The following is a 19,701-nucleotide window of genomic DNA, read 5'->3' as shown; positions in this document are numbered from 1 at the left end:
CAATGACTTACATGCAAAAATTACTCCCATTCCCCCAACTCCTTTCTTGAAATTTACACCTCTTTTTGTGAATGCCATGAGCATATAAACGAGGAGTAGCGTGATCCCTTCCACCTCCCTTCTAAAAAAACAGGAAAGCTCACACTGGATCAGATCTATGTTCTAACTAGTGTGATATCCTGTCTCTGATAGTAGCCTCTATCGGATAGCTCAGAGAATGGTGTAACAACCCTGACTGGACAATTATGCCATAACATATCTACAAGGAAAGTTTTTTGGTAATCCCACTTAAGTGATGAGCTTCTGTTCTGAAGCAAGAGGCTTGATGTCCCCTATACATTTTTATCCTATATATTTTATTTTTATATGATCTGACCAAGGTTTACACCATGGGAATACTCAGCTCTCAGACAGTAACTAAGTATTTGGATCAGTCAGACTCACAGCCTAGATAGAGTGAAAAACCCTACAGTTATCTAGTCTCCTCTGCATCCCCCCATGACATGTATTCTCTCATGACAACTGACCTGTTCTGCACTGCCCCAGTTACTGACAGAATCCTGCACTATCGCCTCCTTTGAGGTTTTAGTGCTAGTTCAAGGCGTGACAATCCCAAAGATGTTTAGGAACCTGAACTACTGCATCTAGTGTACTGTGCCAGCCAAGCAATCAAGCACTCACAAAAACTTTTTAATCACAACAATATTTTAGAAATATTCAACAATCCACACGAGTGACAATATGATAACCACCTTCGGCAATATACACAAAGCACGTTTTGCCAGCACTGTTGGAACATCACAAAAAGCCAACCCATGCCCAAAATGCCATGCAACAGGTATGCAACATTGACACTCTGGTTACAGTCTTAGCAAAGCTACATCCAAACAGCACAGTTCTGCATGAGTTAGTGAGAGTACAGGTGGGGCACGGAAATCACTGACTGTACATGCCGGAATACAAACATATGTAACACACGTGTGAACGCTACAGTAGAATATGTTTTATGTACTGACCTTACGTGATCATACATTGACTCATATGAATGAACATATAAGTGGCCACTATCATATATGGCAGTCCATATACATATGAAACACGTGTCCTTTTCATACACAAGGTCTATATTTTATATATAGCTGACCATTTACATCTTAGAAGACTATTATTGAAAGAGTCCATAAAAGGAAAAGGTTGGCTCAGTATCCAGTGTTATGAAAAGTGACTTTCATTTTTTGGTGAGTATCAATAGAGTTTAAAGGTCATGTCGACAGTAAATTTTCCACAATGTAGAAACTAAAATGACAAAAATGCCAGTGAACTATGGTTATTAAACAAATGATAATTTCTACTCAACCAGTATTCCGAGCATACACTGCTCACTAGAAAGGTATTTTGGTCCAAATTCCGCCCTTGGATTTGTATGTATAAATCCTTACAGATTTAAAGTATGGAGTCACTATTAAATAGTTGGTTTGTAGTAGCGTTGTAGATAGCCATGTTGGTCCCAGGATATTAGAGAGACAAGGTGGGTGAGGTAATATCTTTTATTGGCTCTGATGGTGAAAGAGACAAGTTTTTGAGAACTTGTGTCTTTCAGCAACAGAAAGAGCTCCAATAAAAGATATTACCTCATCCACTTTGTCTCTCTAGTAAATATTTTGTCATTTGGAACCTTTGTTTAATCTATGACATTCCAGTAAATGAAAATATAAAAACAACATTTTCCTGCTATTAATGGGAAGTTTCCTTAATGCTACAGAGGTCCCTTTAAATCGTTTGTATCAGTGCTTTCCAGTGTCAGCTTTAAAACACTTCCCAGCCTATGAAAACAACGAGTCCGGTGGCAGCGTAAAGACTAACAGATTTATTTGGGCATAAGCTTTCGTGGGTAAAAAAACCTCACTTCTTCAGATGCCTGCAAGCCTATGAAAACTCAGATTCAGTTCCACACAGTCAACACTCTCAGAAAAGTCTAGCACTGCAGACCAACAAAGCTAGGCTCTGTCAGACTGAGGTGAGGAGTGCAGAGTCTAGCGCTCTTCTTCGAGATCATGCTGGCTGTAACTGTTACATAAACAATCAGCTCAGCTTTCCTCTACACAAGCTCTTTTGATGAAGAAACAACCCTCCTTTGCTCTATAACCGAAATCAAAGCAACATACATCAAATGTGGATGGCCTACCTGTAAGAGAAAGGGTCTTTTCAGCAGCACAATCTATTGTCATTCCATGGATCAAAATACAGGTGATGCTTATATACTGATGATGTGCACTCTCCTACCTATCTCAAACACCCACCGAAAACTCTGACTTGGAGAATGACAGTGGCCAAATCTTCAGCTAAATCAGGGATCTCAAACTCAAATGACCACGAAGGCCACACAAGGACTAGCAGATTGGCCTGAGGGCCGCATCACTGACACACACCCCTGCCCCTGGCCCTGCCCCCACTCCACCCCTTCCATGAGGCCCCGTCCCTGCCCCACCTCTTCCCATCTCTTCCCCACCCCCATTCCAACCTTTTCCCTAAAGTCCCCACCCCAACTCCACCCCCTCCCTGCCCCTATTCCAACCCCTTCCCCAAATCCCTACCGGTTCTCTGCCTCTTCCCTGAGCGTGCGGCTCCCCGCTCCGTCATGGAAAGCACTAAGTGGTAGGCAGAGGACAGGGGACATGGCGCGCTGGGGGTGAGGGGAGCTTGGTGGACGCAGGAAATAACTCAGTGGGGGTGCGGGGAGCTTGGCGGGCCACAGCAAATAACTTCGCAGGCCGCGTGTTTGAGACCCCTGGTCTAAATGTAGGTCTGGCAGCTTTTACACTGTCATATTCATGATCTTCTCAAGGCTGTCTTCATGCACTGGGATGACTTTAAAAAAAATTCATTCTGGATTTAAAGGTATTACTAATTTCAGCAATATTCCCATTACTTTTTATGAGGAATACAGCTGGAATGGGCAGGGCTGCAGAACCAGAGTGAAACTTCCCAAGTGCACCCGCTATAGTTGTTACCTATTTATTTTCTCATTGATGCAGCTTCCTAGAGTCTTTTAAAAATCAGCCTGTGAAGGAAGTGATTCTGCGAGGGCCTCTTTAGAGGGGAATATGACATAGATTGAAGGCAATACATATACCGCAGGTATAGAATGTCAGTCCATAAACCCCACCTAACTCTCACCATGACTGAACAGCAAACACACCAACAGTAAAGCCTGCAGGTAACTCCACCTGGGTGGCCCTTCACTTACCGTCCTCACACTCAGTGAGCCCTTGTTTGAACTTAGTGGGATGATGAAACATTTTCAGGTGGGGTTTTAAACTCTGGATTAAATTCTGCTGGCTTCTACTAGGATTACAATAACCTGCAGAGAGTTGAGATGCTCCATTTATAGGGAAAGTGCATTAGAGCTTTTACCATATCAGTTACCCAATAATGTTTAAAATAACTTGCAGGACTTCAGTCCAATCAACTGTAGACAGTCTGAACAGGACATTAATAATGGTACAACGACCGTGGGCCAAATACAAGACCTATTAGATTTTTTAGCACAAATCAGCAAATATTCATGTTGCAAAACCATCACTAATGTATGCTCATATTCTGAACTAGCTCTGACTATAGGCAAAGCATTCTCCTGCATATCATTCCTACCAGAGACATGAGTAATCTTTGTAAAGTTTGAAATGCCCCCTAGCACAAGACCCCTCCCAAAAATAGCTCTTCCACTGCTTCAAAAGCGGAAGGCTTGCTGGTATGAATTCTGGCTTTTGGGTGCGCCTGTAGTGGCATCCTGTAACTTCAATCATGCATAAAAGTAAATGTTGCGTTCACATATTCAAATTTTGACCTGATTTTCCTCTCTCTAGCACTAGTGTAAATCAGGAACAACTCCACTGAGTGAAATGAGTTAAAACTTAGTAAAACCAGTGCAAGCAACAGCATAATTAGGCCCATATCATCTTTGGAAATCCTGTTTCATTTGCTATGATGAATACGATGCAAAAATGCCAGTATCTTTGCCACAAATGTAAAACATTCCTAGCACAAAAACAATGTACATATCTATACATATATCACAGCACATAACACACCACGTACACTACACCATATTATAGAATGGTTTCTTCGTTTGCGGTTTGGGGCTGTCCCCTAACCAAACTGAATGCCACCCTTGTTTTGTGCCAGCTGTTTGTTAACCAAACAGAGGCGCATTTAAAGGCAAACTCAAGGCTTCACTAAAAAAAGTATCCTTCTAGCACTTCAGGAAATCATTAACTCTCGTCCCTAATTATATGCTCTGTAGGTAAAGTGGAGAAGTATTACTTACCTGACTCACCGTCTATACTGCTCACACTATCAGCATGGTGTAGGCCGTGCTTCTGGAGATGCTTATAAATGCTGAACCTGGAAAACTTTTTGGGTTTTCCTATTCCTTTCATTCTTGAAGAATCTAGTATGTCATCACTATTTCTGTGCTGTGGCAGGTTCCCCAGGGGCTGAGTTTTCAGGGCTAAAGCTTCTGTGGACTCGGCTGTAGGCTTAAGACACAAAGTATACTGCTGAGGGTGATGAATGGAAGATTATCCATTTAAATTACAGGTGATCATTCATATCACAGGTATTGAAACATTCACAGGGCCAAGTTCTCCCCTACAACATGCAGACACAGCTCCCATCAATTTCAGTGGGAACTGCAAATGTGTCTTATGGAGATGAACTTCGTGTAGTGACTATTGAGGGTTTACTTAGTAGAAAACAAGCAAATAAAAACAGTGCATTTTGCCATACACTGCCTGGAAAACTAATCTGCCTTATTGCATATTTTCCAGAGGTCTTTACACAGGCTTCTTTTCATAAAAAAATAAATAAAAGTTCTCTATTTAATTCAGTCACACAGGGCCAAGTTTTCAAAAAGAGCTCAGTTCTGTCTTGTCTGCACAAGCTCGGTCATTGTCTACACCACGCAGCTTTTGGCAACAAGGCTATGTCGACACAGCCTTGTTGCTAAAAGTCAGCATGTATAAACGCTCTTTTTGGGTACTTTGTTGGCACTTTTGCCAACACAATACTTCCAGCCCCGCGAGCGGCATTACCTTTGTCAGCAGCAGGAGAGTGCTCTTTGCCAGCAAAGCCGCGTTCACACTGCCACTTGCATTGGCAAAACTTTTGTCTTTCATGCAGGGACTGGGGGTTGGGGGGTGGCTCTTTTAAGTACTCATGAAAGACAAAAGAGTTTTGTCGACAACTTCGCAGTGTAGACAAGCCCTCAGGCACCTAAATAAGGGCCAGATATCCAGAGGTACTCAGCACTCAGTTGCTCCCACTGTGACACTTATGGCTAGATTTTCCAAACAGTTTAGCACCCAACTTGAGTTCCTGTGAAAAACTGGCTATTTAGTTTGGTGCCTAAATAGGAGCTGAACTGTTCTGAAAATCCCCAAAGGATCATTCAATGCTCAGCTACTGCACTTGCTACATCTATAACTATTCCTCTCCATTCCTGTCCCTGCCCCTGCAGCAGAGGCATACAGGTCTTAACCATAGGCGCCAACTCTGTGGGTGCTCCGGGGCTGGAGCACCCAAGGAAAAAAATTGGTGGGTGCTCAGCACCCACCTGCAGCTCCCCACCCCCCCGCTCCAGCTCATATCCGCCTCCTCCGTGAGCGCATCACCACGTCCTGTTTCTTCTCCCTCCCAGCACTTGCACCGCGAAACAGCTGATTCGCGGGGCAGGGAGGGACAGGAGAGGAGGGGGAACGCAGCATGCTGGAGTAAGAGGCGGGGCTGGGGTGGGGATTTGGGGAAGGGATCCAATAGGGGCGGGGGGGGAGTTAGGATGGGGACTTTGGGGGAGGGGTTGGAATGGGGGCGGGGAAAGGGTGGAGTCCAGGTGGGGCCAGGGGTGGGGGGGCACGAGCACCCACCGATACCGGAGAAAGTTGGTGCCTATAGTCTTAACTGGCATGGCCTTTCTGGCAGCTGAAGGATTTGGTCCTAATAAGAGTCCCATTTTATAAGCCACATTGAAGTCCACAGGAATTCTGCACATGTAAAGGCTACAGACACATGCCCTAAAAATGCAGAAAGGCTTGCTTATTTCCATTTTGCATGATTATTGCCTAGTGTACATGGTATTGAATATTAACAGCCACATGTACAGAATTCACTCTTACTATGAGATTCACTGTAGATGTGGACTTTGTTCCTGCAATTCGTTTCACACTGCCAACGTCGGTCAGCCTGTGTTCATCATCATCCCACCTCCCGTAGGCCAAGTCAATGCCACCAACGAATGCTACAGACTGGTCAATGACAACAAGCTTCTCATGATGGGCCCACAGGTACACTGAGGATGACACGTGATCTGGATGCCTCATCACCTAAATAAAGAAAAATCACTGAACTCAGCTGTTATGTAGAACAGTGCTTCTCAAAGTTAGGCCACTGCATGTTCAGGGAAAGCTCTTGGAGGTCTGGGCTGGTTTGTTTACCTGCCACTTCTGCAGGTTCAGCCAATCGCGGCTCCCATTGGCCGCGGTTCGCCGTCCCAGGCCAATGGGGGCTGCGGGAAGCGGCATGAACTGAGGGCTGAGGGATGCAGATGCGGTAGGTAAACCAACAAGCCCGGACTGCCAGGGGCTTTCCCTGAACAAGTGGCAGACCGGCTTTGAGAAGCACTGATATAGAAGATCTGAAACAATTCTAACCAAGATATTATTTAATATCTTTGCCCAGAAGGCCATGGGGCTTTAATTTGACCAATAATACCAACCAATGCCCAAACATAAAGTGCTTTTTTTAGAACTTTGTCTACATTAGATAGTTGTACCGTTTTAACTACACCAGTACAGTTAAAGTGGTACAACTCACCTAGTGTGGACACATTTACAATGCTATAAAGGTGCTTTCTACTGGTACAGCTATTCTCTTTGAGGAAGGGGAATAACTATACTAGAATGAGTCACCTTTATGCTGATATGGCTGTGTCCACAGTAGGGCTTTTGCTGCTCTATAAGTATTTCAGTGAAAAAGCTGGCCATTTCATTTGAGAGTTGCTTTGTTAATGGCTATTTCAAACCATAGAAAATGAGAGGAGAACCAGGCTCATTTTCTTTATTTCTGAAAATGAAAGAGTGTGATAGATAATTTCAACATTTATTTATGTCAAAGCATTACTGCAAATGTTGAATTGAGTGGAATCATGCCTGGTTTTAAAACCACGGGCCATCAGAACCAGGCCCAATATATTTTGGCATACAGGGACGCTGAGGAATGTGGATATAAGTGCACATATTTTGGTAGATTTTTTTTAAGGCCAGACTCTTAGCTAGCTCAGTCTGTGTGTGAGCAGAAAGGATGTTTTTACAGATCCACATCTGAGTGTAACTTTCCATTTGCTCTAACTTCATTAACTTGTCATATAAAACAACATTCTTTTGAACTAGGTGAATGTTTTGTTGATTAATGGAACCTTGTCAAGGCTAAGCAAAATATATTTATATACAATTATAACTTACAGGTACCTGAGCTGCCACAATCAAGTACTAGTGCCCATTATAGAGTAAAACCAGATATGGATATGTCATCGAAAAATATTCTCCCTTGTAACGGTGACTGCGAACTGCATTTCTCATTTATTGTCATGAGTTTCCTCATCTCTCACCCAAATTTGGGGAGCTGATGTTCGACACACAAGGCAACAAACATGCATGTATTTCATAAAGGTTACATGGTATATGAATACCTTGATATTTGGATGTAGACGCATTAGGGTCCGCTTGCTGTATTCACTGTTGATTCCTAGAGCAAGCTCCACTTCTTTGTAGAGCATTACAAAAATTCTCACTCCTTGTTGCTATTAGAAAAAAAAGTAAAGACATGGCAAGCACATATTTAAAAGGGTATAACAACAAAAGCAAGAAAACCCCAGACTTCTAGATTCAGTGGGATGATAGGCTAAGGGGAGTGCACATGTTCTTGTGGGAAAAGATCAGGTTGAGATCATACATCCAACAGGTCAGTTCCTGGTCAGAGACTCCCAGATTGATCCTGAAATGTGCTGAGCAAACTCAGCTCCCATTAACAAAAATGGGAGTTGACAGTGCTCAGCAGCTCACAGGAGACACCAAGCAGCTTGGGGGCTTGGGCTCTTCCCTTGTGAGAAGTTCTGAGGGATCTTCTGTAATGATGTAGTGTAGCATTTTTCTGACACAGGCTGATCTCACCTATGCCTAACTCAGACCTCTGAACTACAACACCAAGAAAGCCTGCTCGCCTTGCCTGAATTTGTAAGATCAAGTGAGTGAAAACATTTTAGGTTTTTTAGGATATTTTATCTGCAGGAATTGTTTGAGTGAAGATATTGAGACAGAACCCTCAGCTTGATCCCTAATTCAGTGGAAGATTTCAGCTTCCCTCTCCTCTCTGCATTTCACTTCAGCACTTCCCTGAAGAGTTAGCTGTTCAATCTGGACTTCACCTTGTGACGCAGCGGAGGGCCTGGAGGTGCCATTATACAAATAGATACGAATACAGTCCCTGCTCTGAAGAGTATACAACACAAGAAATAGCACCATGAGATTGTAAGACCGTAGACACTGATTTTTAATGCATTTCCAAGGGACTGGACATCAGGTTGCCCACGTCCCTTCAAAATGTGTAGGACTCCTCAGAGCCTTCAGAAGGGCATTATTGTGCAGATGTGTTTCAGAACATGTGCTACACAAAAAATATTTCACTTTGATTCAGCACCAATCTTACAACAGGTTCCTTTACTTTACACACTTCTAATGTGCCTTTTGGAGGCTCAGTTCTGCCACTCTGACTCACACTGAGTACTATCTTCCTCTACATGTCTATCTTCCATTGGCTTTCATTCTTTTCTTAGTGCAGTTTGGCCACACATATGGGGCTAGATCCTGAGCTACTGAAAGCAGTGTAGCTCCATTGACTTCAGTAGAGCTATGCCAATTTACACAAACTAAGGATCTTTCAAAAAGCCACTAACCTGCATTTCTCTAAAGCTTCCATTAACAGTTTAGACCCTCTCCATGTTATGGGCCATATTCTACCTACCAATCCAATGGCCAATGAAGTCCAGGGAAGCGCTTTGTGGACATCAGAGGATAGCTTTGCTCCTACATAGTTATCAGCCATTTACGGGCCCTAGTGTGTCAATTATTTCTTCTACACACTATGCAAATACTTTCATGCTATTTACAGCAACAGGAACACCTATGTTGATATGGAAAATGAAGCTAGATTCTTTCAGTGAGCATGACCTGTATATGCTCCAACTGCCATAAAACAAGAACATAAGAATGGACACACTGGGGCAAACGAATGGTCCATCTATCCCAGTATCCTGTCTTCCAACAGTGGCCAGTGTCAGATGCTTCAAAGGGAATAAACAGAATGGGGCAACTGTCCAGTGATCCATCCCCTGTCATCCAGACCCAGCATCTGACAGTCAGAGCCTTAGTGACACTCACAGGGATGTGTCCCTTACAATCTTGGCTAATAACCACTGATGAACCGATCCTCCATGAACTTATCTAATTCTTTTTTGAATCAAGTTAGAGTCCTGGCCTTCACAACATCCCCTGGCAACGAGTTCCACAGATTGACAGTGCGTTGTGTGAAGAAGTACTTCCTTTTGTTTCCATTAAACTTGCTATTAATTTCATTGGGTGATCCCTCGTTCTTGTGTTATGTGAAGGGGGTAAATAACCTCCGTCACTCGGTCTCCCCCACCCTTACTTACTTTCACCAGGCTGGAGCAGGGGGTTGGAGTGCAGGAGGGGGTGCAGGCTCTGGGATGGGGCTGAGGGGTTCAGAGTGTGGGAGGGGGTGCCAGGCTGAACCTGGGGTAAGAGTTGGGCTGCAGGAGTGAGGGGTGCAAGCTCTGGGAGGGAATTTGGGTGCACGGGTCATATGATCACCCTGCATTTAGTTTCATAGAATCCACTAGACATTTCATGAGTTTATCTTTTTATTAGTGTCATTTGTGCTTTACAGATCCAAAATCCTTCAGGATTTGTCACAAATCAGTGTAACATTTTCAACTGTGGGGTGTGCATTTGCTAAGCCAGGGGCAGAAGGTTGGGGGGCAGGAGTGAGGGGTGTAAGCTCTGGAAGGGAGCTTGGGTGCAGGAGGGAGTTCTGGGCTGGGGCTGATTTAAGTGATAAGAAGATCATTTTAAAATTAATAAAGTTCTTTAGAGAAAATTAAAGAAGAAAAATGTTTGTCTTTTTGCCTTTGGCTACAGAAAGAACTATGGTGGAATGGCAGTATATAACATTATTTTAAAGTTTCCACCAAGGCTTCTGCCCCTTTCACACCTGACTGTATGGTCTTCAGTTGGCCATGCCTTCTTACTGAGTCACTGGTAATATCTTTCAAAGCAGCAACTCAACACCAGTATTTTCATTAGTTGGACCAGGGCAAACCTGCTGAAAATGCAGTCCAGCCTTATAGAAAATCACGCTCGGCACCTTTTCTCTGTGGCTCCACTGCTCATTCAGAGACATGAAAAAATTCTTCAGGCTGAGTACACAGACCTGTTATTGCAGGAGGAACATTTTGGAACTGACAACAAACACATCACTCTCTTTTCCAATCTCAGTAGCTAGCGAGATTTCTGACATACTGGAGAAATTAAAACGGGTCAATAGGCCTGGTGGTGCTGTTCCTTGTCCCTAAGGGTATGGCTACACTTGCAGTTGTACAGCGCTGTGAGTTAAACCTGCCTTCGTTCAGCTGAGTAGGGAAAGCGCCGCAGTCTGTCCACACTGACAGCTGCCAGCACACTGTCATGGCCACATTTGCAGCTGCATTGGGAGTGGTGCATTATAGGCAGCTATCTCAGCATTCAAGTGGCTGCAATGTGCTTTTCAAATGGGGTGGAGTGGGGTGTGACAGGGAGCGTGGTGGGAAGGAGAGTGGGTTTTTGGAGTGCTGAGTCAGCACTCTGTAAGTTCAGAGCCCTGCTCACTGAAAGCAAACAGCAGCTGTTCCTTTTTTTCTGACAGACCAGATAAGCAGCTGCTCCCCAAAACGGACCCCAACTCGCACCCCCCCACACCGCCTCTCTCTTCAAGCAAACATTAGCTGTGGGTACTCCAAACGGAGCCCCCTGCCTGCCTCTCACTCATTCAAAGCAAACAGTAGCTGTGTTTGTTTCTTTGATAAGCAGCCCCCAAAACAGAGCTTTGAAAGGACACTTCCACCTCCGGAGTTCACAACAAAACAAGAGAGGACGCTTCAGTTAAAAGGATTACGGGGAGTTTCCCGAGGTCAATCAGTGCATAATAATGTTACTCCTCGTTTACACTGGTGCAGCAGCATCTCAGCCAATACGCAACAGCTGCTATTCCTCTAGGGGAGGTGGAGTACCAGCAGCGCTGTAGCCGTGGAGACACAGCACTGTACGTGCCTTGCCAGTGTGGACGGGGAGTGAGGTACAGCACTCGGGGATGCTTTATTGCGCTGTAACTGGCAAGCGTAGCCAAGGCCTAAGTGCTAACACACATGTTAGGAAGCACAGCCTTTCAGCATCTCAAAGCATCAGTTGTACAAAAAGGCTGCACTGGAGACAAGGAAGGGCATCAAGTCATCAGCAACTTGAAATGCTTCAAACAAGGACGAGGAGAAAGAGAAAGAGATTATAATAGAAGGACAAGTCTTAAATATAACAAAGCTATCAGAGCATAGAGGTCAGCTATGCACCCATTTGCTTATTCTGCCTCCATTAAAATGTGAATCAGAGTTCAGGAGTCATCTTTATGACTATATTGTCTGCAAGTTCTACATAATGTCCAGTTCAGAGGAACCTGATTCAGTTTGTATGTGTTCATATCTTACATCATTTATATTTTTAAAAACCCCTCAATTCCCTCTAACGTACTTGGGTATAACATCCTACCACTCCCTGCCCCTCTCGGCTTACCCGCAATGGGGAGGAGCAGGCCAGGGACTCCTGCTCCCCTGCTTACAGCTAGTGCCACAGTCTGAGCAGGGCTAAGCAGGAGAGTAAGGGCTGGCCTGACACAACTGGCCTTACTCTCCTTTTTGACCAAGCAAAGGATGTGATAATATAGGGATCGGGGCAACGGAGTGATGTAGTAGACAAGGATAGAAAATGAGGGCAAACTACCAAAAAAGAAGCTCCCAGTGTTTCTCCAGTCACATTAACACAAGCCATATTTAGAGGGAGAAAGTTTATCACCTTCCTGCCTTTTTTTGGCAGGGGCCTTGTCTACAGAAGTCTCCACTTCACTAGAATTCTTCACGGTTGCTCTCATTGGTGCAGTCAAACCGGCAGTAGCACCAGCAAGAGTGCTGGTGTATGCAGGGCTTCAGACAGCTGCAGGCAATTTAACAACTCTGACTAAACCCGCTCTGAGCAGGGCCTGGGTGGAGCTGCACTGGTGTTAACGGTGTCGGGAAATGCTAAGAGCAAGTCTATTGCAGACAGGCGTTTCCTTACTAAAATAAGAAATATCCTACCCTGCACACAGTAGCTCAGTGTTGTAGTGCGTGACTTTCAGTCATTAAACCAGTTAAGCTAAAACCTCTAGATGTACACAGAAATGGACCCATTTAGCATAATTCACCATTACAAATTGATAACCTGATGATAACCCCCTCTAATTTAGACATACGTTACACACACTACCGAATGACTCTCCAAGGAGATCTTTATCTCCTTGGAAGGTGGGTGGCACTATCAGCAATTTAATAAGCACCAGTTTTGGAAAGAGATGCATCTATCATCATCTATGGAAATAGCATGAATGAAGGGCACTGTCTCTGTATTACCACCCCCCGCAGACTGGTCACCCCCATGGGCCAAGTGTAGCCCTGGTGTTACTCCTGTAACTGCAGTGAGAAGCCTGGCCCAATGTCTCTTAATTATCTACACCGAAGAGAGAGAAGAGCTCGGGGGCAGAGCCAGAGCAGCTGTATCAATGCCCCAGAGAAACAGCTCCTCCCCTATGGAAGAAAAGTTGTTAGGAGTATTTAGGAAGTCGCGCTGGTGCTGTGCCCTGGCATCCCCACAGCTCTCCATCTGAAAGCTGAGCTAGCTGAATCCAGTAGGGAATGAAACACGTCCTCCCTCCAAAAACTGCCTCAGAGCGGGGTGCAGCGCTGAATGTCAGTCAGCTGGTTGGCTACCAGCCCTGGCCCCAGGGTTGGCTCCAGGCACCAGCGAAGGAAGCAGGTGCTTGGGGCGGCCGACAGAAAGGGGCGGCAAGTCCCTCAGTCCCTCTTGAAGGGAAGGACCTGCCGCCGAATAATGAAGCGGCGGCAGAGCTGCTGCCGAAATGCTGCCAATCGCAGTTTTTTGTTTTTGTTTTTTGGCCACTTGGGGCGGCAAAAACGCTGGAGCCGGCCCTCAGCACTGAGCTTCCCACTCCCTCCTCCTCTTGCATCTTTGATCTTTGATAGAAGTCTACCTGGGTGCGACTTCTACCCACACACACAGAAAGAGGGAAGGGCAGGTCACTTAGGAACAAAAAGGAGCGAAGCTGCACTTTGAGACCCTCAGTCCTGCAAAGAGTTGCATGAAGCTGCTCCGCGCCTACCTGGAGCCTTATTATGGGGTTCACAGCAATCAGGGCCTAAGGTAGCCTGTAGGCACAGCACACTTACTGCTTTCCGCTTGAGAATGCAGTCTAGTCTCCAGCGATTTCCTTCTACCACGGGTCGCTTCATAAAGATTTCTGGGCTCAACCTAAAGAAAAAAAAAAAGAAACATTCTGTGCTGTGAAAACTATGTGTAAGATCAACTAGCACAAGAGTTCTCAACCCTTTTCTTTGTGAGGCCTCCCACCCCCAACATGCTATTAAAACTCCAGGGTCCACCTGTGGCACAACAACTGGTTTTCTGTATATAAAAAACAGAGCCTGTGTTAGGGGGTAGCAAGCAGAGCAATTGCCTGGGGCCCCATGCCACAGGGGCCTATGTGAAGTTAAACTGCCCATGCTTTGGCTTCAGCCCAGGCTGTTGGGACTCAAGGCCTTGGGCTTCAACCCCATGCGGTGGGGCTTCAGCTTTCTGCCTTGGGCTCCAGCAAGTCTAATGCTGGCCCTGCTTGGCAGACCCCCTGAAACCTGCTCAGGGCCCCTGGACCCATGGTTGAGAACTGCTGAACTAATCAACTTCAATAATGGCAGAGAAACTAAAGGGTTTAAATCTGCTCTCCCACGATTTATTTTTTCACATAACTGTTATTGTTTGCTTTTTAACAATGGTGCTGTATGTAACAGCTGATGTGTCCCATGTGTAGCACAGAGGCCAATGACCTATCATTGACAGGGGTCAGGTTATTGCATTCAGTACCCAGTGGGACCAAACTGAACGATGATGCATAAGGTAGACTCCATATAGAAAAGAGTAAAATCTCATGCAGAAAAAATATACTCCTGGTAGATAACTTGGGAGTTAAAAGAAAACACTCAGGACTTCAATTCTCCTGACACCTAGACTATTCGAAGATTTCAGACCTGTACAGTTTTTTCCTTGCTGCTTACCCCAGAAGATAGGGTGCCATTCTTTCACATCAGGATAGCATTCACTGATATGCAGATTTTAAGGCCAGAAGGGACCATTAGATCATACAATCTGCCCTCCTCTATAACAAGATCACAAAATTTCATCCGGTTACTCCTGTATTCAGCCCAGTAACTTTGACCAAACCACAGTGCTGAAAACATGCTTCTGACAGCAACATTTCTCTTCCTAAGCTTTTGTAACATCCAGTAAGTTTCACAATCCCAAGTTATGATAACAATTGACTCTTGCCTTATATAAGGCAGGAGACACAGGGACTGAAATGTAATTTTCCGATTGTCTGACACAGTGTGTGCTGAAGCTTCAAGCAGCATATAGTTTATTTATAAGCATTTTAGGATTCAGATTCATGTCAGTGAGGGTTAATATAATACTTCCTATAGAACCGTTGAGAACCAAAAAGTGCTTTACAAATATGCCTGGCTCAAGCCTCAAAACACCCCTAAGAGGTAGGGAAATAATTATAGGCCCACTTTATAGGTGAAGAAACAGAGGCACAGAAATGTTAAGTGACTTGTCCAAGGTCAGACAGGAAAGCTATCCAGACAGTCTAACTTTTAGTCCTGGGTGTTGCTCACAAGACCATCCTTTCTCAGGTAGAAGGTGTACCAGCTGCAAGTACAAGATAAAGCCAGCCCCGACAAGGAAGCAGCTGAGAGCAGTGCGCAATATTGAGCAGCCAAGCATCTGCAGCTAGGGAACATGGTGTAAGAGGAGGCATTGGTGGTGTGTGCAGAAGCTCATGACAGATGACATCAGCAGGATGGCACAGCAGAAGCTGGCAAGAAAAGTATAAATGGCCAGTACTGGAATTGCATATGCACAGCACGCACCGGGGGGTGGAGGTGGGGGGCAACATGGCCAACCCTGCAGCAGCACTATCACCACCAAATCCCAACAGAAGATTTCAGTGGAGCCCTTCCTGACTGCTTCCTTGCTGCCTCTTCTTTAACATGTGTGGGGATGCCATTACTGAGGTACACTGCTACAGGTGAGCGGACTGCCCACCCTGCCTCTTGCTACCTGAGTCACAGCCATACCCAACAGAAGTTAAACACCTCTTCTAGGGTGTGCTCTGCAACGTCTCTATTTTCTAAGCTGCATCATCATTCACACCACTTTCATTAGCAAACTTTAGGATTTTGCCCTCCGTAGCTAGCAATGGCCTGCATTAGCCACAGTGCCTGACACATACACGGACTGCACCCAGGGAACTAGAGAGCCACAGCAACATCCAGCTGTGACACTGCATCCCACAGTCTTAATAGAAATATGGTTGTAATATGAATATGGCATAACTAAGATATGTTTTATGCAAGATGGATCATGTGAGGTATCACTGGAAAGGTTATGATTTGCTGAAAGTGATTATCCAATTTGTATGCATGTGTCAGTTCTGTATCTGAGGTTAGGAATACTCATTATGTAACAATTACAACTGTGTGTGTATTTGGGGAATGCCCACCAGACAGTCAGCAATCAGCCTGAATGGGCCACTACGAAAGACTACGGAATAGGTCTTTGAAGATGCTGATTTCTCCTCTTCCTGACCTGCCATGCAAGGTGGTGGCAGGGGCATGTCCTGTATTGCCTAAGCGGTGTACAAATTTGTACATTCCCCCTTGTGTTGAGAGATCTTCTGCTTCCCTGAGACATTCCCAGGGAGTTCCCAGTGAGGCCATGCAGCCCCATACCACTCTCAATGCAGGTGGTGCCCACTGAACCATGCAGCCCTTCAAGATTATCCCTCAGAAGGAGACACCCGAACTGATGATTTTAAGCATGCGCTATTGCTGCCAAGTCTCCTGAAAAGGCCTTTGAATGAAAACCCTCACTGTGAGAGGTTTGGATGTGCTGCCAAACCATCTGGCATCACTGCTAGTTTCCATAATGTAAGGCCTTTGAATAGCGCAGCATTGTAATGAACATTCTCACAGAGACTGCTGGACAAAATCCAAACGCAGGAATACGAACCACCAATCTGTGATGAAAATTTCTTCTTTCGCTGCCTCCATGGCATTTGCTACATCTTCAAAATACCCTTTTGCATTTACATACCTGAAAAAAAGCCAAACACAATACTGGGATTTTTCTTTTAATTACATGGAGAATTCGTAGTCGGGGGAAAAATGTCAGAACTTTAAATGAGCAAATGAAAATATCGCTTAAATTCCTTTCTCAAAAGCAAACACATTCAACTTCATACACTAAGAAAACATGCAAGGAGAATTTCACATTATTGTTAATATCTTAATTAAACCAGTACAATCAAATATTGTTATGGCAACAGGCATGATCAGGTGGCCCTGTTACATGTAGTCTTCCACATTCTTTTTTTCTTATTGCGTGAGCAAGTTTTGACTCTTGGAAAGATACGTAGCGGTGGTAGTTTGGGATTATGCAAGGTTTAGATGTAGAGGCAGCTTGAGGGGGTAGATGGAGCTGTGTGAGTAGCAGGAGAGGCTGCTCTCTGCCTTGGGCTATGGTTGGAGTCTTTGAGACAGAGTTATCTGGGAACCAGTGAGCGGAATTGGACTGAGACGTGCAAGGACGGGTTGCTCTGCATGCTGTTTGACCACCCCAATTCAGAACTGGTGCATGTGCATCAATAAACCAAGTTACATTTAGAATATAACCAACTCCATGTTACTGATTTCAGCCCACTGGGAAGCCCACCTGCAAGGCCTCAGATACATGATACCACTGTCACAATGGGGCCCAGCTTTCAGGAGGGGCAACATGAGAATACAGCATTAGGGTTGGACCCTGCAAACACTTTCTACTGGATGTTGTGTTTACTTCTCTCATTTGAGATTGGGGAAGATGTGACCATGCCAGAATTGGAGCAGCTGCTTTATGGAGAGGCTGTTGAGAAGGGAGATGAAAGTGGTGCAAGATGAAATTTTCAAAAGCACTTAAGTCACTTAGGTGCTTTTGAAAATGTTACCCAAAACCAACTGTCAAGCTAAGAAGTGAAACTAGCAGCTTCTAAAGTAAGTGTGCTGTTCTCCATTCATAAGCATACTGTTTATTAGCTTTACTATGAGTTACACGTGCATCAAGATATCACTTTTATTCTGAAATTAATAAACCACTAATGTGGCCAAGCTCAACAAAAAAAAAAAATCTAACAGCTCTGATCACTGCAAGGCAAAGTTATAACAGGGTGAAATGGTTATGCTACTAATCCTAACATTTTTCTGCAGATCAGACAAGGAAGATGCATCTTTGATACTCTCATAGTGATTTATAGTGTCTAATCAGCGAATTCAAACATCCATGTTCTTTAAATGTGAATGATAAATCAGTAGGGCGATGACCTTGCTCCCACTGAAGAGAATGACAGCTTTACCATTGCTTTAACTCCAACTGAAATCATATTCTTACTACTGCAGGACGATCTTACCACTTTGCCAAAGTATTCTCCTGTATAGCTGCATATGACCCGAATCTGTGATGTGTTAGAAAGTTTTTGCCATTTTTCTGAATGAACTCTTCTATTCCCTGTCCCCACCATCGGGCATGTCTGTAGCTGTTGCACTTCAAAATCAATGACCTGGAAAATAACCAAAGAACGGAAAACAATGAGTAAGCAGCACACTTTTATTTAGCCTCGTTTTATCGAACATGTCGATATGGGAACTGAATATCAATCACATTTTTTTAATCAAAAGTGACCAACAGCTAGCTACTGAGCTGAGGTGTTTTTTTTTTTTTTTAAATAATATTTCAGCACCTAGAGACCAGTTACTGACAACCTATAAAAACAATAGATAGATATTACCTGCACATTTTGCACACTATGGACCAAAAGTTGCTTACACTGGTGCTTCCCCATTGATTTAAATGGGATAGCATCAGTGTAACTGGGAGCAGCATATGACATCATGGATGCTAAAAAATTTTAAATGACCATTTACACCCTCTGAGGAACTGTCCCATTGATCTGGATTCTTCTCTCACAATAATAGGGTGGCTGGATTCTTCAGGCATTTCTCCCTGCTAGATGGGGTTGGAACCCTGAAAGGAGATGCTCATTGAACCATGTTGACTCACTGTAGAAGGTGCAAGTTGCTAACACATCCTGCATATAAGGGAATGCCCCCCTTTTAATTAGAGGAAGCCAATTTTTAAGTGAAAACGGGGATGGGGAGGGGGAAAGTGGTCTAAATAAAATATACATTTCTCACCTGGAGAGATTGTCAATCCGTAACCCATATTCTGTTTCAGTCTCTTTCTTGCCAATCTTGATGCTGAATTCTTTATCTACCAGCAGGACAAAGGAAATGGCTCCGCTATCCGTCTTCATATACATTAGGAAAGAGTCTTTCACCACTAACCACCTAACAGGGGAGATAAATGTAATCTCAAATTTACTTCAAAAACGAGAGCCATCCACTAATATAAAGTGAACAGTAGTCCCCATGAGAGAACTCCAAGCCATTCATCATCAGGATCCGAAGCAGGCAAGGAACAGTTTGTGACCTATTAGGGGCAGTTTCTTTGTAATATGGTTTACAAAGCTAGTGTCTGATTGTGCTCTCAGAGTGGAGTAAAACAGGAGTGACTCCACTGAAATTGGTAGAGTTACACCAGTGTAAAGCTGATGAAAGGGAAAGGAGAATCAACCTCTGGAGAGGTGATTACAGCAATGGATGGTATACAAAATCCAACATCTGGATGCTCAAATCAGCAGTTAAGTAAGAGGAAGGATGGTGCAGTGGTTAGGGTGCTACATGGGGACTTGGGCAACCTGAGTTCCATTTTCTGCTTTGCCACAGAGTCCCCGTGTGACCTTGGTCAAGTCACTTAGCTGGTCTGTGCCTCAGCTTTCCTATCTGTAAAATAGGGATAACAACACTGGGATAAATACATTAAAAATTGTGAGGTACTTAGACACTACAGAACTAGGGACTATATAAGTATCTGTGATAGATACAAGTCCATTTTATGCACCTGAATAGTGATGTGCAGAACCAAATTCAAATTTAACATTACAGTGGGAACCAGGTTCTGTATGACCACATCCTTTATAAGTCCTTGGAAATTTAGGTTTTGTGTCTGGGAACATTCATAGGAGTATACCTGTTGGCCATCAGGGGTTTCCAGCCAAGTGGCTGTGTAA

General features: G+C 44.3%; 1 protein-coding gene across 4 annotated transcripts in view; it reads right to left on the bottom strand.

The window, feature by feature from the left end:
* PLD1 (phospholipase D1) overlaps nucleotides 1-19,701 on the bottom strand; it is a 136,921-nt gene that overhangs the window by 29,347 nt on the left and 87,873 nt on the right. For 2 of the 4 annotated variants that reach the window (XM_030576041.1, XM_030576040.1), the window contains 7 exons: nucleotides 18,767-18,919; nucleotides 17,983-18,132; nucleotides 16,551-16,634; nucleotides 13,655-13,736; nucleotides 7,745-7,855; nucleotides 6,174-6,380; nucleotides 4,328-4,538 (listed from right to left, as the gene is read on the bottom strand). In XM_030576041.1, coding sequence (XP_030431901.1) covers nucleotides 4,328-4,538; nucleotides 6,174-6,380; nucleotides 7,745-7,855; nucleotides 13,655-13,736; nucleotides 16,551-16,634; nucleotides 17,983-18,132; nucleotides 18,767-18,919 — 998 coding nt within the window. Of the gene's footprint in view, nucleotides 1-3,247; nucleotides 3,362-4,327; nucleotides 4,539-6,173; nucleotides 6,381-7,744; nucleotides 7,856-13,654; nucleotides 13,737-16,550; nucleotides 16,635-17,982; nucleotides 18,133-18,766; nucleotides 18,920-19,701 lie in introns of all 4 variants that reach the window. The other 2 variants (XM_030576043.1, XM_030576042.1) reach the window with 2 other exon arrangements.

The sequence above is a fragment of the Gopherus evgoodei genome, chromosome 9 (genome assembly GCF_007399415.2).
Source record: "Gopherus evgoodei ecotype Sinaloan lineage chromosome 9, rGopEvg1_v1.p, whole genome shotgun sequence".
Classification (NCBI taxonomy): Eukaryota; Metazoa; Chordata; order Testudines; family Testudinidae; genus Gopherus; species Gopherus evgoodei.
This window is presented reverse-complemented; position numbering and strand designations above follow the sequence as displayed.